The sequence below is a fragment of the Trichomonas vaginalis genome, chromosome IV, assembly GCF_026262505.1.
Source record: "Trichomonas vaginalis G3 chromosome IV, whole genome shotgun sequence".
NCBI lineage: Eukaryota > Parabasalia > Trichomonadida > Trichomonadidae > Trichomonas > Trichomonas vaginalis.
Window position 1 is genome coordinate 2,142,917 of NC_067206.1, and position 22,764 is coordinate 2,165,680.

General features: G+C 32.6%; 8 protein-coding genes and 7 pseudogenes across 15 annotated transcripts, besides 5 other annotated features; 4 read left to right on the forward strand and 11 right to left on the reverse strand.

The window, feature by feature from the left end:
* Window positions 1–2,075: part of a mobile genetic element that runs on past the window's edge.
* Window positions 2,076–3,149: 1,074 nt separating this feature from the next.
* Window positions 3,150–3,351: a mobile genetic element.
* Window positions 3,322–3,351: a terminal%2Cinverted (terminal inverted repeat of MuDR-2/MuDR-2B_TvMULE3 transposon ID:TVAGG3_0013000).
* Window positions 3,352–4,532: 1,181 nt separating this feature from the next.
* Window positions 4,533–4,799: a terminal%2Cinverted (terminal inverted repeat of Maverick-2 transposon ID:TVAGG3_0013010).
* Window positions 4,533–22,764: part of a mobile genetic element that runs on past the window's edge.
* On the forward strand, window positions 4,800–5,234 carry TVAGG3_0013020 (uncharacterized protein; the record flags this gene model as incomplete). The annotated part of the gene is made up of 1 exon (XM_051219960.1): window positions 4,800–5,234. The coding sequence occupies one exon, from the start codon at window positions 4,800–4,802 to the stop codon at window positions 5,232–5,234; it is 435 nt and encodes a 144-aa protein (XP_051104946.1).
* On the reverse strand, window positions 5,400–5,636 carry TVAGG3_0013030 (uncharacterized protein; the record flags this gene model as incomplete). The annotated part of the gene is made up of 1 exon (XM_051219961.1): window positions 5,400–5,636. The coding sequence occupies one exon, from the start codon at window positions 5,634–5,636 to the stop codon at window positions 5,400–5,402; it is 237 nt and encodes a 78-aa protein (XP_051104947.1).
* Window positions 5,689–6,126, reverse strand: TVAGG3_0013040 (annotated as a pseudogene). Its single transcript has one exon. A coding segment is annotated over exon 1 (438 nt).
* Window positions 6,157–7,497, reverse strand: TVAGG3_0013050 (annotated as a pseudogene). The gene has a single exon. A coding segment is annotated over exon 1 (1,341 nt).
* TVAGG3_0013060 lies at window positions 8,524–9,377 on the forward strand (annotated as a pseudogene). The gene has a single exon. A coding segment is annotated over exon 1 (854 nt).
* On the reverse strand, window positions 9,465–10,040 carry TVAGG3_0013070 (organellar and viral DNA polymerase type B; the record flags this gene model as incomplete). Its single annotated transcript, XM_001290603.1, has 1 exon — window positions 9,465–10,040. One exon carries the CDS (start codon window positions 10,038–10,040, stop codon window positions 9,465–9,467), a length of 576 nt encoding a protein of 191 aa, XP_001290604.1.
* On the reverse strand, window positions 10,652–12,074 carry TVAGG3_0013080 (annotated as a pseudogene). Its single transcript has one exon. A coding segment is annotated over exon 1 (1,423 nt).
* On the reverse strand, window positions 12,813–13,236 carry TVAGG3_0013090 (annotated as a pseudogene). Its single transcript has one exon. A coding segment is annotated over exon 1 (424 nt).
* Window positions 13,329–13,805, forward strand: TVAGG3_0013100 (uncharacterized protein; the record flags this gene model as incomplete). Its single annotated transcript, XM_051219962.1, has 1 exon — window positions 13,329–13,805. The coding sequence occupies one exon, from the start codon at window positions 13,329–13,331 to the stop codon at window positions 13,803–13,805; it is 477 nt and encodes a 158-aa protein (XP_051104948.1).
* TVAGG3_0013110 lies at window positions 14,150–14,906 on the reverse strand (annotated as a pseudogene). Its single transcript has one exon. A coding segment is annotated over exon 1 (757 nt).
* Window positions 15,747–16,688, reverse strand: TVAGG3_0013120 (organellar and viral DNA polymerase type B; the record flags this gene model as incomplete). The annotated part of the gene is made up of 1 exon (XM_051219963.1): window positions 15,747–16,688. One exon carries the CDS (start codon window positions 16,686–16,688, stop codon window positions 15,747–15,749), a length of 942 nt encoding a protein of 313 aa, XP_051104949.1.
* On the reverse strand, window positions 16,957–18,042 carry TVAGG3_0013130 (integrase core domain containing protein family; the record flags this gene model as incomplete). Its single annotated transcript, XM_051219964.1, has 1 exon — window positions 16,957–18,042. One exon carries the CDS (start codon window positions 18,040–18,042, stop codon window positions 16,957–16,959), a length of 1,086 nt encoding a protein of 361 aa, XP_051104950.1.
* TVAGG3_0013140 lies at window positions 19,392–20,804 on the reverse strand (annotated as a pseudogene). Its single transcript has one exon. A coding segment is annotated over exon 1 (1,413 nt).
* Window positions 21,637–21,849, forward strand: TVAGG3_0013150 (uncharacterized protein; the record flags this gene model as incomplete). The annotated part of the gene is made up of 1 exon (XM_051219965.1): window positions 21,637–21,849. The coding sequence occupies one exon, from the start codon at window positions 21,637–21,639 to the stop codon at window positions 21,847–21,849; it is 213 nt and encodes a 70-aa protein (XP_051104951.1).
* On the reverse strand, window positions 22,114–22,728 carry TVAGG3_0013160 (uncharacterized protein; the record flags this gene model as incomplete). Its single annotated transcript, XM_051219966.1, has 1 exon — window positions 22,114–22,728. The coding sequence occupies one exon, from the start codon at window positions 22,726–22,728 to the stop codon at window positions 22,114–22,116; it is 615 nt and encodes a 204-aa protein (XP_051104952.1).

A 22,764-nucleotide genomic window follows, 5' to 3' on the forward strand; every position in this document is an offset into this window, starting at 1 on the left:
TTCACTTTATTGAATTCCTCATCTAGAAGTTCTTTAAATGCTTCCTTCTGTTTTTCATTTAATGTTGACAAAGTACGTTTCTTCATAATTCTTCATATTGTTCAATATTTGATTTAGCAACTAATGAACAGGTTGAAAATAAAAACTCAATCCAATCAGAAATAAAAGAATCACTCGAAGTTAAGCAAAAATTCCTCGTATATGTTTTATCATTTAATTTAACCGTTGATGATACCATGAATGGTTTTAAGTAAGCATTCAAAGTTGCACACTCAGAAAGTTGTAATTCTTCTTTAGTCTCTAATGTTTCGAAGTCAAAAGTAATATAATATCTTGTCGGTTTATAATATTCCTGCAAATTGTGAGCTAATAACCACTGATATATCTTCTGTTTCGTAATATGTGGTGCATATGGTTGCTGGTCTTTTGCAATTGAACGTCTTGAATTAATCCCATTATTTTCTTTACATTTCTCACAATGCTTTAAAAATCTTCTTTGGTTTTTCCTTTCTGGATCATCACGGATAGAATAAACTTCTTCTTTACAATATGGACAAACTTTATAGCCGGTGAGTGCTTCAACGTCTGTTATTCTGTCAGCGTGAAGTTTTCCACATGGACTCTGTGTTAATAAAATATTTACTGTTTCAAATTCTGGATCTATCATTATTGATTCCACTAATGGAAAGTCTACCTTATTTATGTCCACGTCTTCTGGTTGAGGATCACAATAATAAAAATCAATATTAACATTTAACATTCTCGCTAATCTCTCACTTTCTGATGAAATGTCAAACCCTTCATATGCATCTATTGCTTCATTTAAATACTTCTACGAGTTTTAGGATTAACACCATCAGGAATGTTATAGAAGCGTTTAAATAACCTTCTACCTTCTGCTCTAATTTGATTATCATTCATTTTAGCTGTTCCGTTTTTGTTCATTTATGTAAGAATAAAAATTAAAAAATAAATAAAAATAAAGTTTATTTTTTAAAGCCCATAAAATGAATTAAGAACACATAAATTTTTATCATCCGCGACGTGACGAATACATTTTAATTTACTCAAGAATGCGTACCCTGATACATTAAATCTAATTCCTGTCTTATTTAATTTCACAACTTTGAAAAGGAATGTATGAATAGCTATAAAATGATGAGAAGATGTTTTATGGGTTGCTTCCATTTTTTCTGAAATAAATGAATAAATATAATGCTTATACGTTTTCATATCTTTTATATTCTTAATAACGAATGGTATAGACTTTTCCACTTCATCTTCCTTCGGTGCTGTTCTTTCATATGAAACATTATTAGTATCTTCAATAATGAAACCACAATCACATAAAATTTTATAGTTCCAATGGTTTCTTTTGATATTTTATCTAATAAATCAAAAACTTTATCAACACCTGTGCATTTATTTAAATAATAATTTGTGTAAATATCATGATCTTCTTTCTTAATCGTATTAGTTGCATATGTCACGTTTTTAAGGCTTTTTTGAATTTTTCGGAATCTAAAGGTGGTGAAAGTAAGATACAAGGGTATTCTTCATTATCAATAAATTGTAACTTATATTTACGTATAAATTTAGTACCTTCTTCTGAAAGTGTTTCGTCTATTTCACCATCTAATAAATTTTGTGTTGATTCTGAGACATAATTTTTATATCTTTCTTCATGAGATTTCTGAACTTCTGATTCCGAAGCTGGGATATTCATTAAATCCTCTACTTCATTTTCATTATATTTTTCAACTTCTCTTAATTCCTTAATTTTTTCATCTATTTCATCTCTTATTTTTTTCAGTCTTTCAATTTCAATTTCATCGTATTCATCATCATCTTTAATCCGTTCTTCATAATATTCAGGGAAAACATCAGGTTCTTTTGGTTTTTCTTCTTCAGATGTAGGATATAAGAAATTTATAACATCATCTTTATTCATTTTTCCATCATAATCTAAATCATTTAATAACTCGGCAAATTTTTGACAATTTCTTAAATAATATTTACTAACTTCATAACCCACCTCCTCTAATATATCCTTTATTTCCTCGTTTGTGAATCCCAATTTTCTAACGTTGTTAGTTTTGACGCTCATTTCATACAAAATAAAAATAAATTATTCAAAAATGTAAGACATAATTTTTAAAGTTTATTTTTTATTTCATTATGGTAGTGAATCTTTTATTCATGAAAATAATTATTTCTAATTTCTTTTACTCTCTCGTACATACTAGATTTGAAGAATTCAGAACTTTTACCATAATCTCCTAAATGTTTTCTTATCCCCAACGTGTGCCAGTTATTATATGAAACTGAATAAACTTTATCTTTATCTTTACACCTTTCATCACTTCCAATATATTTATATCTCAGTTTTGATTTAGCATTTTCATATTCATTAACGTTTAATAATTCACAATCTTCCTTTTTAAATATATGTTTAAGATATTCAGGATTTAATACTCTACGTTTATATGCTCCTAACTTAGTTCTAAAGGTTTTTCTACAAAATTTAGGAATTCCATCCTCTTTAATGTCATCAATGATTTCCATTTCATTATTTTCAATTTCTTCTTCTCGTTTATGAGGTCTTTGATTATGACTCCATTGATTCCATGAAATTAAATATTCTTTATCATTATATTTATACCTCATTAGCTTATTTTGGCTTTCATATTCATTTAATAATTCACAATCTTCATTTTTAAATTGAAGTTTAATCCATTCAGGATTTAAACAATGTTTAATTAATCGCGGAATATCTGACATCATCTATATATAGCTTCTTTTATAAAAGATAAAAAAATAAATTATTTTAAAATTAATGTTAATTTTTTAATGATTTATAAATAAATATATTTTAAAATTAATGTTAATTTTTTAATGATTTATAAATAAATATATTTTAAAATTAATGTTAATTTTTTAATGATTTATAAATAAATTTTAAAATGTGTTTAGTATATAATATTTATTACTAATTTATTTAATAATGTCGCGCTTTCTTACGAATTCATGACTTAAAAAACGTAAGAAAAAATTTTTATATCATCTATATATAGAAGATGTGAAAATATACCTTCATCTATATATAGACGTAACAAAAAAAGTCACAAAACCCTTCATATCCTACTACTAATTTTGTTATAATTCTCCAGATTATATTTTAGAACATTTCGAAGAATTTTTAGAGGATTTCAAAGAAAAGAATAATTTAATAGACTAAAAAATTTATTATTTTTATTTATTGTGAATTTTAAATTGTCACTTTTTAAGTGTTACTCCCTATTGAAAGTGTCACTTTTTGGGTGTCACTTTTTCGGAAATTCTTATATACTCCAACGTAATTTCGAGGTTTGTATTTTTGTTCTGTAATTTCTTGATTTTCAGGAGGTTCCTTGATGAGGGCCTCATAAATTTTCCTTCCCATTCTGTAAGACGGAGGTGGAAATGGTTTTTCGATGTAATTAGCTGAAATTAAAGATTCTTCGACAGAATTTGTTTTTAAAACTGGACCATATGATTTCGGGACTTCAGTAACTAAAGAAATTCTATCAGTTTCTTTATGCCAGTTACCAGAAGTAAAAAGGTTTGCATTTTGGAAGTTTTCTTTGATTTGCTGAAATTCTTGAGGGTGACTCTCAATTTTTGTAAGGTCTGTTTGAATTTTCTGTATTATTTTGTTGATTCCAGTATTCGGCATTTGATCTTTGAAATTACAAAATGCTTGAGCAGCATCCAAATCGATTTCTTCTGGTTTTCTTCCTTTTGGAGGATGATAAGGAATTGGCGCACGTAATTTTACTGCTTTTCGAAATGTGTTTTCAGAAATTTTTGAATATATAACTCTGCCTTCATGATTTATTTTAGCTTTCGCGCAAATATCAGTTAACTTAACTCCATTATTTGATTTTGTGATGGCTTCACAAAGCCAATCAATATCAATCTCTTCTGGAGAATGTCTTCTCATCTAGAATATTTTCAATACTTTACATACAAACATTTTTATTTCTAAAAAACTTTTTAATTTTTTCTCGGATATATGAATGAAAATAGTTAGAACAAGATTTTGAAGCTCAAAACATTAAAAATTATTAAAGATTTGTATAATATGATTAAAAATGGGAAATAATATGAGGCAATATAAAGGAATATGAATATTAAATAAATATATCAAAATAGAAAGAATCAGAAAAATCAAATTATTGGCGCCAAAAATGTCACCTTTTTGGTGAGCCATTTCGGTATGAGATACGCCATATGAAGCAACAAAACCTGATACCATATGGCATGTAGATGTTCATTTTTTATACGGTTCACAGAGGTTACCTGTTTATGGTATAATAGACGATAAATCTCGGTTTTTGTTGGCTTTAAAAATTTTGCCAAATAAATCTTCCGAATCTACAACAAGAGTTGCCGAAGAAACGATTGGCTTATATCAAAAGCCATTTTGTTTCTGGTCCGACAACGGGGGAGAGAATATGGGCCAATTTTATAATTGGCTCATGCGAAACAACAGTTAGTATCTCTATCTTGGGTACGGCGGCACTGCGTTCCACCTTACCCAAGATAACGATTTGACACTTTACGAAACCAGTAACGTATATTTTACAACACAACCATAACACCAACTTAACCTTAAATATTTACAAAACCGTCTGACACATAAACGACTTCACTAACGACATCACTAACGACTTCACTAACGAATTCACTACCGTCCTCACTAAATAAAAAATAACCCTATTTTTATTTTTTTTAATTTTTTATTTCATTACAAAGACATGTCTGACTACATTTACTATGACTCTTTCCCGGAACGTTTCCGTGAACTATTCAAAACTCAAGTAAAACTGAGAAACATGCATTTTAACAAAGACAGACCCATTGACGATGAAAGAAACCCTGAATATATTACAATCCCTTATGACGCAAAGTTCATTGCATACATTCCTTATGGTCGCAGAGGAACGAAAACTATTTCAACAAAGAACAAAAATTATTTCTGGAGCGATGAAGAAAATTGCCTTATCTACATAAATGCATACTTAAATAAAGCTACATATTGTACAAAAGAAGGTTGGACTGGATTTGAGCTCTACATATACGACGACGATGGAAACAGACGTTGTGTATACCCATACGATAATATGTACCATTGTTTTCATCAAGCATTAAACGAATACATAGTCAGTAAGGGTCTCATTCCTGCTGAGTAGAAATGTTATATTTTTGTTCTGTCATTTATAAAAAAATAAACTTAAAAATTAATGATATCACCACCCTCACACGTATGAAAACATAGCACAAAAATAAATTTAGGTGAAGTGGTGAGATCTCACCTCTTTTTTAACCTGTTTTTTCACCCTGTTGAATTCATTGCTTTATAACTCTCTTCCTTTCTCCAACTCTTCTAACTTCTTCTTAAGTTCAGCAATGTTGTCCTCATGAAGTTTAATCTTTCTCAAAATTCCTTCTTTATCTAATGGTTGCTTTATCTTTCTAAACTGAACTCTACCATCCTTCATAGTATGAATGTAAAAACCTTCTGGAATAGTTCCTGATTTAATGTATTCTACCAAAAACTTTTGTTTCATTGCTTCAGTGACTTTAGTCGTCATTTCAATCAAATAAAAATTTTAATATTAAATAAAAATAACGTTATTTTTTTCAGTAAGGAAACGCAGGAGTTTTACGATTTATTTGAGGAGTAGGTTCTGGTTTAAATGTTGGAGTCGGTTTAGGAGTTGACTTTTGAACAGGAGTTTGTACTTCCATAGGTTCAGGAGTCATTGAAGGTGTTGTTTGTGAAGGTGTTGGAGTTTGTTTAACTTCAGCTACTTCAGTATTATTTACAACATTTGCTTTATTTCTTTTCAACATCATAACTGCTCCTGCTGTAGCTAGCAAACCTAGTGGGAGACCATATCTTATATAAGGACTTGACCAAATGCTATTTTTGACAGGAGCTGGTGGAACACCTAACCTTGGTGAGACTGCACTTTGCCATTGTGCAGCTCGTAAGAAATATTCAATAGGTGCTCCATAATCGTTTGGTAAAGTTTGTTTCATAGATGGTGAAGGTTCACGAGAGCTTGATGAAGAACTCATTTATAAGCTTTAAAAATAAACGTTCATCCTTTATTCCTCACTGTCGTCCGTAGCTAAGTTATAGTCATCTAATCTTATTATGGGGATGCCATTAGCACGCACCTGAATGGCAAAGCAACAATCCCTCATAAATCCAATAAGTGGCTTTGGTACATTTTCAGTTGCTAGTTCAATAGGTCCTTTAACAGACAATTTGTATGTTATTGGAGCAGTAGATGTTTGACCTTGCTGGAAGCAAAAGTCCACTTCTGTTGGAAAACCACATAAGAAATGTGTGTTGTCATAGCTATCCCATTTATGTTCCACACTACCATCATCCACCAATGACCTCATAACATCTTCATTAAATCCTATCATATCATTGTTTGTATTGCAGGCGTTCGCAACCATTTCATAAAATACAGGTCCATATGATTTTTCAGGTTCTGCAGGCATATTTCCATAAGCTCCCATGGAAAGCTGAAGATATTTAAACTTAGGGTTCTCAAAATTAACATAATAGTTGTCTTTCTTTCTAAATAGTGCCCAAATACTTTTAACATTAATAGGCGTATAAGCTGCTGTAAATGTTGCACTTGAACTATCTGTATTCTTTGAGAATGAGCCGTCCATAGGAATCCAATCCATAACTTTAACAGGAAAACATAAAGCCTCGTTTGTATAATGTTCTACAAGTTCTGTATAAATGTTAGGGTCTAAAGAGAATGACTTTGGATGAATGAAACATTCATTAAAATCCATCTTTGTTCGAAATAGTTGCTGGGTTACAGTTGTAATAGTAACTGTTCCACTAGCTTCTACTGCCTTCGTTATCATAGTGAATGGTTCATTCCATGGAACAAATTTATTTGTCGGTGGATTTGAATCTGAAGCAAATGCAACTTTAAGAGTTGGATTGAAAGCAATGATATCATTTACAGATATAGATGTGCATTGTAAGGCGTCGCTACTGAACTTTACTTTAAGCTGAATGTTTCCTGCAAAAGCTGGAATAAATCGAATAGCTTCTAATGGAAGGAATCTTCTAACAGGAATTCTTAAACGAAGCTTAAAATCAAATGATTTTCCTGCTGTAATTGGACCACTAACAATTTGTCCTGTTCTGCATGTTCCCGAATGACTCCATACATCTTCATGTCGAGTCTTTGAGAAAACATCTACTTTCTTTATTTGTTCGGTAGTTTGTGAGTTTGAAGTTATATATGCTTCTTCTCTTGCGTTGTCTTGAGAATATACGATACGACCATTTGCAAGGATTTAATATCCAGCAACTGCATAGAAAGCGTCATCGAAACCAATCCAAAATCCTGGTGGGTTTGTTTTATTGGAACCTGAACCAATTTCTTTATCTACAATAAATTGACCTTCCATTTTATACGTAATGAATGTATTGTAAAGGTCCAACATATTTTCACCAGGAGGTGAGAGATTGAATGTTACCCATGTGTTATCTTTAGCAGTTCCAGGTTGTGATGGAATCTTTGCGTCAGAATATTTTCTATTAGTGTCCCCAATTTGAACTGCATTGTCTATGATATCGAAATATGAGCGAATCTGATGAATATGCTCTGCTGGAGTAAATTCGTTTAGCTGTTCGTTCTGCATGTATTTACTTCAGATAAAAATATCTATTTACTTCATTATTCTCACTCTTCTTCTTGGCATTCGTGGTGGAAGTTGTTTCTTGACATTTTCAATGAACTGTACATTCTCTTTTGTCTCAACTTCTTTCACTGGCAGGTCAGGGTTCTTTGACTCGGTTTGTTTTTCAATGAAATTCACGAACTTTGCAATAAGCTCTTTGTTCGTTATTGAAAGTACATCTGGCTTCTTTTCTTCTGGTTCTATTGACTTTTCAGTTTGAACAGAAGGTTTTATATGGGCTTCGTGGACTTCACCCTTGCCATACACCTTAATGTTGTCGCTTTCTGCATTCGCTAATGGAACCTTTCTTTTTCTTACGTATATTTTACCATCTTTACTCTGACTTACGTAATAGAAAGGATGTTGTATTCCTCTTGCGTCATTTAATATAATAGACTCTCGCTCTGATTTTGACAAGCTCATTTTACATCGGTTAAAGTTTTAATTTTGTTTTTTATCTGCAGTCAAATGACTCAGACAAGCCCTAAGGACAAGACCCAAGGGGTCATAGATGTTGAAGCATTGAAGAAAGAAATTCGTGAGCAAATTTTATCCGAACTGAAGGAACAAAAACAAGAACAAAAGCCAGAGAGACCAAAGAGAAAACTTAGTGAAAAACAACTTGCTGCATTAGCTGCTGGAAGACAAAAGAACCCACGTTTGCTGGCGAAGAAAGCTAGAGAAGAAGCTGAAGCAAAAGCTAAAGAAGCTGAAACAAAGAAAGAGTAAATGGTTTATTTTTATCCGAATTAAATGTATAGACAAATACCTTTATCTGTTGCGTTCAGTAGTGAAAACCCTGACGTCAAAATAAAGGGGAACAGAGTAACGTTTAAGTTTCCAACAGACTGGATTGTGAACATAAATGAAGAGAAGTACATTGGCATAACATCTATGTATATAACACGTGCTTTCAGAAAGGTTGACTTTATACTTCAAGTCGAGATAGAAAATGACGAACAGTCTTTAAGCGCCCAAAACATTCACATATACAAATACTTCAATGACAGTACGACGTTAGAAGACTGTATAATTACATTTTACGAAAATTTTCAAAAGAAGTTTAACATTGAAGTACAAACTTTACAGCCTTTACGTGATTTTCTTGCAGAACTGAAAGAAGAAGGAATTGTAGAAAGATTAATAGCTTTTCATTACGAGTTTGTAGCAAATGCTGATGGAACTCATGACTGTCAATTCATTGTATTCTCACCATTCAATGAAGTAGCTAAAAAGAAAAAAATCCATTACGTATAAGATTTCAAATCTCTGAACCAAGTGATGATTTCAAAAATGTTTTCAATTATGATGCAATGCTTCCGAGGAAAAATGAATTTTCCGAAATTAGATTTCCAGGTATTTGGGATAGAAAGCAAGCTATATTATATTCAAACTTAAGTAAGGGAGTTGAAAATGAGTTCATTGGTCATACAAGAACTTCACCACTTCCTAACCCTAAATACTATAAATTAACTGGCTTCAATCGTGAGTTTTGGATAGACATGTTCTCCACTCATGACCATAACTGCCCAGTGTTCTTACCTCCAGACCATAAGGACTGTCTCTACATTGAAGCACAACTCTTAAACTCTACCATCGCAGTATTGTAAAATCTACGCTAGTTTTATTTTTATCATGAATGGTCTCACTGCTGACAAAAATAAATGACCTCATTATTTTTCTCATTCATGTTCTCAGAACTTAAGCTTTCTTATGAATGAAGTCTTAGTCTGAATAGAAAAGTTAAACTTTTCAGCAAAGCAAGGACTAGAAGACTTACACAAGTCGAATGCAATCTCTTGACCGTCATAAAGTGCTTTATATAACTTCATAACACTGAACTCAGAGTCTTTGTCAAATTTTCCTTGCGGAACCATTAAACCTTTATCTTCATCATAGAAACACTGAACAGAGTCAGGAAACATTTCATTAGCGGTTAAAGCAATAACATCTTGCTTCACGCCTTTCATTCTGCAGTGAAATGCAACTTCATTTAAATCATTCGTGAGTAAGTCTATGTAAGTCTTCTTTCCACAAAATATTGACTTGTATGCTAAACTTTGTTTATCTTTTGTGATTTCTGCAAAGTCGCTATGAAATTGACCAAGGTTTTTACCAATGAGAACTCTTCCATAACGTTTCTCAAACTCTTCAGCTAAACGAGGGATATCTTCATTGTAGAGATGCATACTGTCCGTATCGCTATAAAAGATGTCCATTCCTAAGTCCTCAGCAGTACAGAATACTTCACACATTATTCTCTTCGACATAGACAGAATGTTAACACCAAGTGGACAGAAGTTAAAGTGTCTGCAAATGCTTTTCGTTAGCTTGAAAATAGTTTTATCTGAACCATCCAAACCTTCGAACTTCACTATATGGTTGTAGTTTCTGATGGCATATCTTATAGCATCTTTGTCATTTACTATGGTTATTTTTGACTCAATAGGAGAAAGAATAGTTTTGCCATAAATACTGTTCAGAATGAGCTTTATATTTTCTTGCAAAGGATTTCCTTCTTTCTTATACTTTAACCTTAACTCAGACAACTTCTTTACTTCATCTCTTATTCTAATATCTCTGTTTCCATCGTAATAGTATCCTTGCAACACTTCACATTTGACACCTTGATATTTTATGAGGTCTTGTAATGTTATATGGTCAACATACATTAAACAGCAAGTGTTTGAACTTCTGGGAACGTTAAGTTCTGGATTTAGTTCAGGGTCACAAACTATTAAAGGAAAGTGTCTATGTATTCCAATCTCTGTTATCTTAATGAGAACAAAGAAGCCAGACATAAACTTTTCATCAATGGGTTCCTTTTGGTCGTCATCGAATAAATGTCTCATGAGATACTCTGTGCTTAACATTTCTTTCTTCATAACCTTTGGAATACCTTCTAAAGTATAAAGTCTTGCTATAGCTGATGGATATAATGAAACAGCGTCGAAATCAGCAATGAGTTTCTTTTCGCTCTTTTGTTTAATGTTATCTGACAGCATACATCTTCCACCTTGAATACAGCGTGAAATAAATTCTCTTGGTTTATTTGAGAGGTCATATAAATTTCCATTCGGGAAGTACACTCTGTTCTCAAACAATTTGTTAGCAATTGAACAAATACTAACGTAGTCATAAACGTTTAAATCAAATTCTTTCAATATGTCATTGCGGAACTTAACAAAACCTTCTCTTAAAATTCTTACATCTTGTTTGCAATAAAATGTGCTATACTTTTCTAAGTCGAAGTGGTTCTCATCTATTCTGCAACCTTTGATGGAATCTATGTTTTTCATGAATGTATCTATCTAAACTTACATGCTTCAGAAATGACACCAGTTCTGTTGTCATTTGCTAACAAAACACTGCTGTAGTAGTTATATGGAAATACTTCTTTCGGTCCTGTTTGTAAGTTAAACATAGCAGGAAATAGTTTAAGCTTCTTATTTATAACACTGTAAGAGTCTTTTATAATAATTGCCCTTCCTTTATATAAGCCAGTTATTTGCATTGTTCGTGAACCTTTAATGATGGGAGTTCCTTTCACTTCTGTCATGTGTCTTAAGATGAAGTTTATATCATAACTGAGGTTATGGAAATATATTAAACTCTTGTCAGGAAGTCGTTCCAAAAATTCTGTTGCACAGTTCTGACCCAAATGCTTTCACTCACTGAACCATCTTCACTGTCATAACAGATGTTAAAAGCTTTATGAAAGCCATCGTACTGCACTCAAAGTCAGCAAAGAAAACGTGCTCAGGAATGAACTTGCACTTATTTTTATTTACTTCTTTTGACTCGGCTTTCTTCTTCAGTTGTACACAATACTTTGGAGCATATGTCAAGTCTTTAAATGGTGCAAGGTTCTGTTTATATAAGTCAGTCGTATATGTGAAAAGTTCTCCATAAGAAATAGGTTCGAAATATTTGCACTCCCACAATGTTTTCATAACATCCCATAACGGTGTTGTTCTATCATAACGAACTACATATTTATCTTCTCTCTTTGTATAAATCTTCATTTGTTTCTCAATGTTCATTCCACCACACTCCTTCAAGATTTCTATATAGTTGCGAATGAAATATGTTGTCATTGGTAATCTTTCATTTAGCATGTAGTGGTCTTCAACAAGAAGTAAGTCAATAGTTCGAACAGTTTCACATTCTTTTGGTATGTATCTCTTTATTTCATTATGTCTTGAGTCATTGAAATAACCAATGGTAACATTAAATGCTATACCTGTTGCGTCAGAAATTTCTTGTACTTTACTTTGAGGAAAGTCTCTAACACGAATGACTTCTCTCATGTGGTCAATAGTTTCTTCATTTACTCCAGCCTGAATGCAAGCATAAACGAAACAATTGTCTTCTGTCATAAGTGTTGCAGTTCTTTTGTTCAGTTCATTGAAGATTTGGTAGCGTTCAAGATTTATAGGTAATGTGCAAAGATACTTCCAGAACTGACCGCTTCTCTTCTTATAAAACTTCTTTTCACCATTATCTTTCCAAAAGCTTTCTATAAGTGCTGGGTTTCCTGTTTGCTTAAGAGCTTCCAAAATGGCTTTCTGGTCATTTGTCAGTGTGCTTTCATCTCTATATGGTCTCTTTTTTTGGTTTGCCTTTCTTTACATCTGACATCGTTAAGCCTTCATATTCTGTTAAATCATACATCTTTATTTCAGTAAGATTCTTTATGTTTGTCAAGAAGAAGTCATAGTGCATTTCAACAATACCTGCAGCATTTGCTTCTATCTCTGATATAAAGTTCTCCTTCAAGAGCTGATGTAGTAATGTTCCAATATTATTGAGGTTTAACGTAGAACATTCATACTTTCCACCAAGTTTATAACATACCATCCATCTCTGTTGTGAGTTTATTTTAATTTTCTCTAAGAGTCTCATGAAAACCTTACCGAAATGTTTGTGTAAGTAGTCTCTGTTTGGTTCATCTAAAGCTTCGATGTTAAAGTCAATGAGTCTATTGCCTGACTTCACATTTCTCTTCCTATTCTCTTCATCTTTCTTTAACCATCTCTCACCTTCTTTTGGTTTGTCGTCAATGGAACGAATGACATCGTTAGCTTTGCGAACTTGTTCTATAGCGCTCTTAAACATCTCTCTTCTCTGTTGTTTCAGTGTGTCGTCTCTTCTTCTTGTTTCACCAACGTTTGCATTTGTTATGTCAAACATTTCTCTTCTTACTTCATGAGGTACTGAACGTCTATGATATAAGTCAATAGCAACGTCATTTAAAGGAAATGCTCTTGCATGGACTTCGTCCTCGCCGCGTTGCGGCTTTATGAACTCATGAATTCTATCATAACTTATTGCACCATTGTAGTCTTTAATGATGTCAGCGAGTGCTTTTTTGTTTGTTGCGTAATGTTTTGCTACTTCTCTGTTAGCTTCTGTTAGAAGTTGTTTTATTTCCGAGTGTTCTAACTTAGACAACTTCCGATACATCTTTAGTAGGAAATAAAAAAATATTTTTTGAAAAAATTAGATTAGATTTTTTTTTAAGTTATTTTTCAAAATAATTTAATATTTTTATTTTAATGAAACACATGCAAGATTGCAAGTTCTTTTCATACAATGCTCTCGCTACTGCCATCAAGAATGAGTTCAATAATGCTTCAAATGTTAATGTTATCTTTAACAAGAAGTTTGTGAAAGAATCTAAGTTTGGTCAGTATGTCAGACCATTAGCTATCGTCATTGACCGCAAACGTTATACTTCACAAGAGTTAGCAGTAGTTTTGAAACAAAAGAGTTTCTTCGTGAATGTCAAAGATACTCATTATACTGTTGTTATAAAGAACTCTAATATTGACTTCTTCAGTATTGCTTTAAATCTTTCCGAACAGAAAGAATATAAGAAGGGTGAAACAAATGTGAAATATTATCCTTCATCTCTGAAGACAATAACGAACAAAGATGTTATACAGAAATTCTTACCAAAGGTTGAAGAAGCTTCTATTGACATTGACGAAGGAAGTGAAATGGTTGAAGAAATAGACCCTGAAGCTGTTTAAGCAAAAATATATTTTTGGTTAGTCTTCATATCGATATTTTACAACAATTCCCAATGTATAAACTTTTCATACGCTTTTTCATAAGCTTTATATACCTTCAGAAATTTTGCATAATCTTTAGAAGCATTTAGATATTGTTTAAATGCTTTGTATGTCTTCAGAAATTTTGCATAATCTTTTACATGTTGTTCGTTCTCTTCTTCTGTCATGAGTTCCGAATATTCTAAATTCATGTTCTTTCATATGAGATAAAATTTTATAAAAAAATAAAATTAGCTTAGATTTTTTTATTCTTCCTCTTTGAAGTTGTCGAAATATTCTGTTATTTTTTCCTTCAGTAATGTTCAGTCTTCTTTGAATGTAAGTATTGTGCAACCTTTGATGTCATAGTGTGTTTGAGGAAGAGTATTTTTGACAATTTCCTTTATTTGCTCATTCGGTGTCATTGAAATCGGTAAGTTTTCACGATAGAACCAGTTTCTGTCAGATTTATATATTTTAGCTAAGTCATAAAAGCTCTTGTTGTTTCTTCTGACTAAATGTAACATAACACATCTTTATCTTCTTCTTTCTCCAACTCTTCAGTATAATCATATACTTATAACTCTTTTCCTTTCCTTTTGGTACTGAACGCGGTATTCTTTTCTGTATGCTTTTGTCTTTGCTTCAATGACTTCATCTTTTGCTTGAAGTTTCTTTTCCATCTCTCCACGTTCTGCTTTATATAGTTCATCTAACATCATGAAAATATAACAAGCATAACGAGGTGAAGCCCACATTGCTACAGCATTTACTAAAAGTCTATGAACATAATAACCTTTCAAACCAGGAGCCAAATTCTTGCGATTTTCGTACGGAATCTCTTTTCATTCCGCAAAGCAATCATATGAGGAAATTCTTCTAAAAGTTCTTTTGTCTGTTGGTTTTCAAACCAATGATATGCTTGCTTTGTAGAACGAAGGCATTCATTATACTTTGCATTTGGTACATATCGTCTTTGACTGAACGAATGAGACGTAACTGTTTGTTATACTGTATGTACTCGTATTCTTCATTTATGGCTTCATGGACTATAACTGTTGTTGTGTTCTCTGATGTTGATTACTGTCTTTACATACAATAAAAATTAAAAAAAATAACTTATTTTCTGACTTTCACAAAAGACAAAAATAAACGCTTTACATGTATTTTTCAGCAACTTCGTCAAATAATTTTATAGCTTTATCTATCTCATCTACTTCAAACGTTTCTTTACCTTTTATGGGAGCACCATACATTTTCTCAAAAACTTCAGTAGTTCTGTTTTGCAGCTCTCATATCATTAACAAACATAACCTTGACTCTATTGACTGTACTGTCATATCTTTGAGTTATATTATATGTCCTTCCTATCTTATATCTTTTTGTGTTGAAGTCCTTCGGTTTCTGAACGATGTAAAGTAAGCCTTCACTGCAACGTTCCGTATCGAATGAACCATAAGTTATGAAGTTATATCCAACAACAGGGTCAATTCACAGAAGAATTATTGGTATAAGACTTTTGTCAATGAGATATGCTGTAGTTCCATAGAATCTTACCGATATCATGAGCTCGGGATTTCTTGTCAAAATTTTCTGAGTAGAAGCAATTCTAACCCAGTCCTTTGTTTTCTTTCCAGAAGGTGTTATAATGTCTGACAAAGAATATTTGTTGTATTTCTTACAGTATCTTACGTTTAAATCACCAATTCTAACCACTTTGGTGTCATTGTCAATCTTTCTTACTGTTTCAAACTCAATGTTTGACATTACTGTCTTTACATACAAGATAAAAAAATAAATAAAAATAAAACTAACTTTATTTTTATCTTTTATGAAAATTCATGAAATTTGGTCATTTTTCAGCAAAAATAATGTTTAGGTGAAGAGGTGAGATCTCACCTGTTTTCTCACCTGTTTTTTTCACAAGCGTTTTACATGAATTGTACGATGTATATTTGAAATCCTAAACAATTTCGTAGCTTCTATTTCTTCTTTTAGTACATCGAATGTTTTAATCATGCCGAAAGTCTCTTTATATTTCTTCTTGACGTCAGACAGAAGGAAATCTTCTGCTGTTGGATAGTTTTTATTAAGAAATGTCAACATATCCATTTTATCTTCTGCTGGCTTTTCTGCTTCTTTCTTTAAGTCTGCATAGTCGTTTCGCATTCTTTCTATCTCTTTGACTGAGTAGTTATATTTCCTCATTGCTGCTTTACATTTTGAACATTGCGGATTCATTTTTGCGTTATACATTGAAATAAAACCAGCTAGAACAACTAAGGCGTCAATGGTTTTCTTTAACTCAAAAGCTGCTGGTTTTATCTGTTCATTCCATACTTTACCTCTTCTATCTTTATCTCTTATCTGCCATACACATTTTGCAACTAATGAAACAAAGTTATCGTATGTCTTAAATTCTTCGGATTTGTAAAGGTCAGAAATATTTTTATAAACCATGTCGCAATCTTTGTCCATAACTTTATGGTTGCAATGATATCCTAGAAACTCATAGTTTACCTTTCGTATGAACTTCTTTATTTCTACCGAGTCAGTTGCTTTGACTTCAATTTCGTCAAATTCGGGAATGGTTAGTTTTTGTTGCTGAATTTCAGGTAGTTTAGGTAAATGGTCGCTGAGGTCCTGCACGTCATAAAGATATTCTTCATTTTCTTCATCCTGTGCGGTACAGTCTAAATTACTTGTTAACAGTTCTTGCTTTATCTTCTGGATTTTTGTTTCGAAAGTATATGAAGAAGGAATGAAGTTTTTCATTTCTACTAACATTGACGTAGGATTCATAACTAACGAGTTTGGTGCTGTAGTTGTTTGAATTGTTGTTGTGCCGATTGTTGAAATCATATCTTTACATACAAAATAAAAAAATAAATAAAAATAAAAATAACTTTATTTTTTCTATCTTAAGGAAATTCATGAAAATTCACGAGAAAGCTAAAGCAATCTGAGCCGCTAAGCGGCGAGGGTGAAAAAAGAGGTGAAAAAACGGGTGAGATCTCACCTCTTCACCTAAACATTATTTTTGGTGTAAATTTATGACAAAAATAAATGGTACCATTAATGATATCATGACTGTTCTCATTCATGCCTGATTTACATCTAATGAAAAAGTTTAGAAGAATTTTCTTATTCTTTCTGGCTTATTTTTGTCTTTCCAGTACTCCCGCTCTAATGGTCCCAGATGTGTTGACTTTGACTCTCTCAAGTTCTTAGATGGTATAACATCTTCAACGCCTCCTTCATATCTTACTTTATAAGTGTCATCGTTTATGTTGTAGCCAAGTATTTCAATAACCACTCCTCGCTTTGCTTCGTCAATGGTTTCAGCAAGTTTGCCATTACTACTTTCAACTAATTTGTGACGAGGGTAAAACGCAATAGAGTCGTCAGCAGCTTTTATAAGATATCCATTACCTTGCGTAGAGTCTACGATATAATAGTTTCTACTTAACCTTAAACGTTTCTTTGTCAACGGTTTGTCGTCAAGAACTACACGAACTTTTGTACCAGGAATGAGGGTAAATTGTGTTGAATTTCTGATATTTTGTGTTTGGCGTCGTTTCTTTTGTATATACTTTTCTTCTTGTTGTTGTGTCATTGAATTTGGTGTATGTCCTGTTGTAGAATGTGTTGAGGAATTATATACTTCGAGAAAATGTTTCATTGTTTCTTCGGTAAAGTCTCGCTCTTGGTTTAAATCTCTGAGCGTTCTTATGAAGCGGTTTATGATGCCGAGTATGTTATGGTTATGGTCTTCAGTAGTGTAGTGAGTTATGTTATGCTTAATGAGAAAATCTGTGATTTCATTGCTGAGGTATGCACTGTCTTGGTCTGATGTTAAAGTACTTGGGCCATGTTCTGCTACAAACTTTTGTAAAACTCTTAACACTTCACGAGTTCCTTTATTCCTCATTGGATATGCATATGCTTTACGAGTGTTAACATTAATGAAGATGATGAATGGTTTATGTCCTCCTTTTCTGCTTTGAATGAGAGTGTCAAATTGGTATGCGTCAGGAGTGTTGGAGTAAATTGGTAAAAAGTAGTCGTAAGGGTTTATTTTTGTTTGATGTACAACATTTTTGTCAAAGAATCTTTTCACTTCAGCTCTGTTAGTAAATCCCCAACTCTTTGCAGCTTCATTGAACTTCTTAAATGACCTCCATGGATGTTGTTCGAATACTTCTTTCAAGCTCATTTATGTAAAGTTAAAGATTTTATTCAAGGCTCAAGCGCGTTCAATGAACTCTATACCATGCGAATATAGTCATAAATGGTGGCATATAATCTGCACCCGAGCCTGTTGGATTGTTGTGAAAGTGTGTGAATGATTTCCTGTTGGTTCCACAGAAAATACCTGCGCTTGAATCTACTGGGTCACTTGAAATATCATATCTATTCATTCCCTGTCTATCCGAACCTGCTGCAAGATTTGTATAACCTCTTTTTGTTATTGAATGTGAATGACTACCTGTTGTGTTTGTAGTTCCTGTATGAGTGTGCGGTGGAAGGTTTGCTTCAGTAATTTTCTTCGAACCTCCTGCCGTCTTTGAATATCTAGCACAGTATAAGAATTTATCTACAATCTGCTTCCACGTACCAAAACCTAAAACTGTTTCTGGATTTGTTGAGTTCATTGACGTATAAATAGAGCCTATAGGATATAATGTTTGAAGTATTTCAGTCTTTAATGTTTGAAGCTCTGTTTTGTCTGCTTTCTTATCATATAAATCTTGAGCAGTGAATTTAACATTATTTTCATCACCCATGACATAAACATTTTTACAGCTAATTTTTTTCTTCGTTGTTATGTTTTCATTCGATGTTAAACCTTGTGGAAAGTTAGGAGGTTTACAATATAATGCATCCCCATCAGTTCCGTCAACCGTTCCTTCAATACTTTCTATAGCAACAGTTGAGAAGAAGTTATGTGTATGTTCTTTGTCTGCTTTCTTATCTAACATTGCTGGTAGTTCATATGTTTCAAAGTTTCTGACATGACCTTCAATGTTCATACATTTACTATTTAAGGAGTTTAGTGTATCTTTTACGCTTGTACTCGGATTCTCTAAAGGTGCACTTGAACCAAGGGTATAGTTCAATATTATGTCGTCTGCTCTAACAGTAGTGAAGGATTCATGTGTATGGTTCTTGTCAGCTTTACTATTTAATGTAGCTTGAAGTTCATTTATATCGGAGATATTGTGTTTATGAGATTTCAAAACTTTGTTCGTTGCGTAAGTTCATCTTTGTCAGCTTTACTTTTAATAGCATCTTCAAAAGTTATTTTTGCCTTAACTCTCAAAGTAAATCTTGGTTCAACTAATACACCTTTAACAGAGAAAGTAAGAGGCATAATTTCACGTTATAACCAAATGCTTCTGGTGCTTTACTGTCATACTGTACAGTACAGCTTATGTCATAACCTTTAGCACGAATGTATTTATATCTTCTTTCATTAACATCTTCAGTGCTTATTTGTTCATCCTGTGTTAAATATCCATGGTAGTCCGTTATAATCTGTTCGTCTGAAGTTATATAATGAACGTGGTTCTTGACTTTATCACTCAGAGCTAAAAGCTCATTTTTGTCTGCTTTTTCGGCTAATTTCTCATTAACATCATTCACTTCTAATTCAACTCTTCCGCCAGAACTCTTATTATCATTAATCTTTTTCATTAATTCGGTAATTACGTCATAAAGACTATATTCTGTTTTCGGTTTGTAAATAATGAGTCAAAATTTCTTTTCATCATTACATCGCTGACATTAATGATATCACCAATTCCTTTTTCATTTATTCTCTTCATTAATTCTGCAATAATGACGAATATATAATCTGTTAATTTATTCTCTTCATCGAGGGTTATAGAATGTTTTGAAATTGAATCATTAACTCCTCTAAATAAATCAATAACTTCAGGATACACGTTTTTAATGTCTCGAATAACCCGACCAGTATCCTGTTGTTCATGTTCTTCGTTCCCGTCGTTACGTGGTTTTATATCTCTAACCATCATCAACGCAGCCATAACCGGAGGGTTTGTTGCTACTGTTCGAAAATCTCCGTTATGTATGGTATATCTAAATAATTTCTTTGTGTTTGTTAAAACATTTGAAACAAGTCTTTTAAAACCATCTACAAAATTTCCTGTTTCACCTAATGTTCTTGCAGCATTTACAAGCTCACTCATTCCCGCTTTTGACCCCAAAAACGTCCATATTGCATTTATTTCACTCTGTATAGTTGTCCATTCAGCGAAACTAACACCCGCATTCGCTAAGCTGAAAATGAAATTCAGTGGATCGAACTTAATTCCACCTTCTTTTTCAATTTCAACGAACTCACTAACATGAGATTTTAAGTATTCTTTCGTTAAAATTGTTTTCCCCGATGTTATGTCATTAACGAAACTATCACCGTCAAAGTTAACGAATTCAATTTCGTCGTTGATGCTTTTATTTCATACACCGCTTTATCGATAGTTTTTGGCTCACCTTCTTTAGAAGCATATGAAACATTAATGAATGAATTATATGTATTCGTGAATGAATTAAAATCAATGATTTTCATTAATGACGCCTTTAATGATTCATTTACTGTCGAATCCCTTAAAGTAATTAATGAACTGTCATTTATGAAAGGTACACTGCAAACCGTCGAGTTTGGATCAAATGCTGTAGTTGGTGCAGGAATATTAATGATATAAGTCATTAAATCATTAAGTGACGTAAATAATGTTGTCGTTTTTGATTTAATTTCTTTAGCATCTGTTATATATGGTAATTTTATTTCTGTAGTTTCTGAATTAAAGATATTCGCTAAAATGTTTTGTAAACTGTTTTGAACAGCTGTGTAAACCGTTGAATCCGGAACTCTTACGATTTCACCGTCTTAATAAAAGGCATTGCACATGGTGTAGTGCTTGGGTCAAATCTTTTTGGGTTATGATTCAACATATATTCTAATGCTTCATAAACAGACCTATATACGGTTGTATTATCTTTTTCAATAATTTCACCGTCCTTTATAAACGGCATAGTACATGGAGTTAAAAATAGGGTCAAACTTTTCATAGTCCTTCCATGTTATGTATTTCTCAGTATTTCCATCAGTGATAACAATATATTTGTCAGTAAGTGTGAGAGAGTATTGACCAAAATATAAACGTTTAGCTCTGTCAGCTTCATACGCATATGCAGCTATACTCATATTTTAATGAATAAAATGTTGTTCTATTTGCAAAGTACAGACCCAAACGAATACGGGACAGTAAAGCTACAAACAAACTTAGGTCTACAGAATGAGGCGCTTGCATTCAGAATGGTTGACTTCAATACTATCGCTTCATTCGTTATAACAGATGAAACAGATTTCATGGAGATTGAAATGATGGAAAGAAGCACGAAATAAGATTTCACAATAATGTAGAATATAAGATGGAAACATTAGCTGGAGTGTTAAATGCTCTCATAAATACTACAATAAACAAGGATAACGAAGAAAAACTTAATGAATGTTAAACTTATTGCAGGAGTTTTGAAGTTCAGTTATGTGAAGGAGTTTAAGATACCAAGAATGAGTCATAGAGTACAACTTCTTTTGGGTGCATACCATATGACATTTCCTTTGAAAAGTGTTGACAAAACGATTGAGATGAAATCTGTTCCATACGTATGTTATGGTAATTGTTTATACATTGAGTCTAAAATAGCTAATGTCACAGGCATTTCAGGAGTTAATAGTAAAGGTTCAGTAGAATATAAATCCTTCTGTTATGCAGTCAATTCAATGTTCATTCCAAACGTTCCTGTCATAGCAACTCATTTAGGTAAATGGGTTCGCATTAGTCCTCATAATTTGAAAGACATGCAATTCAGACTTGTTGACTTTCAAGGAGAGCCTGTAGAACTGAAGGCACCAGTGCGAATGACTGTTGAAGTTGACTTTTTAGAAAATATTAAATGCAACAGCTTACAAGAGAACTCAGAGCTAAAAATATAAAGTATGAATGTTATGTATTAGGTCATGAACTTTGGTTGTTGATGTTTGATGAAACAAATGAATTAGTTATGTCAGTCAAGAGAACAGAAAAATATTGTGCTAGTGAAAACTGCACCAAGTCAATAAGATTAGGTTTGCATTATGAAGATGAGTTCGATACTGTTGAAGAAGTTTTGGATAGATATTACAAATTGCTAACTTGAAATTTTTTTTGACTGACGGCGCAAAGCGCCAAGATGGGCTCAAAGAGCCCTCCTGACTGCTTTAATTTACTAAAACATATTTCAAACAAAGCTTATAGTCAGTAGATAGTTTTGTATACTCGTTCGAATATTTATACTTAAACTCAACTCCTGTAGTTCCTGGTGTTTCAATGATGCGGATGTTACCTATTTTCATGAATAGTGGAGTTTGACCACAGCATTCGATTTCAGGGTCGAGATAGTCAATGACACATTGTTTCCCTGTTATTCGTGAGATAACATTTTCAAGGTCCTCCTTTGTTAGAATTATTTGGTTCTTGCTTATAAGATTTGTCAAAAGCTTCTTATCGTCTTTGAGTAAAATTGTTTGGTATAACTGAAGAAGGTAATGGTCTACGTTATCTGAAGGATTTGTTTGAACATTTGTGTAAGGGTTGTCGTTGGCTTCTCTTGAAAGAATTTGGTCCAGTGGTGGATACTCTAACTTAACATCTGATGTAGCGTTAGCGTTTGAAGCTGAGTTTAAATTCACGGATTTCAGCTCTGGTTCTGGTTCTTTCAAACACTCTGAACTATAGTTCTTTATGACAATATTGTTTGTCGTTCGTGAGTCAACATTTGATGTTGGTTCAATTGGAACATTAACGGCACCAGCTAAGATGGATTTGCTTCTCATTTCATATAGAATAAAAACCTTTTATATGTATGAAAT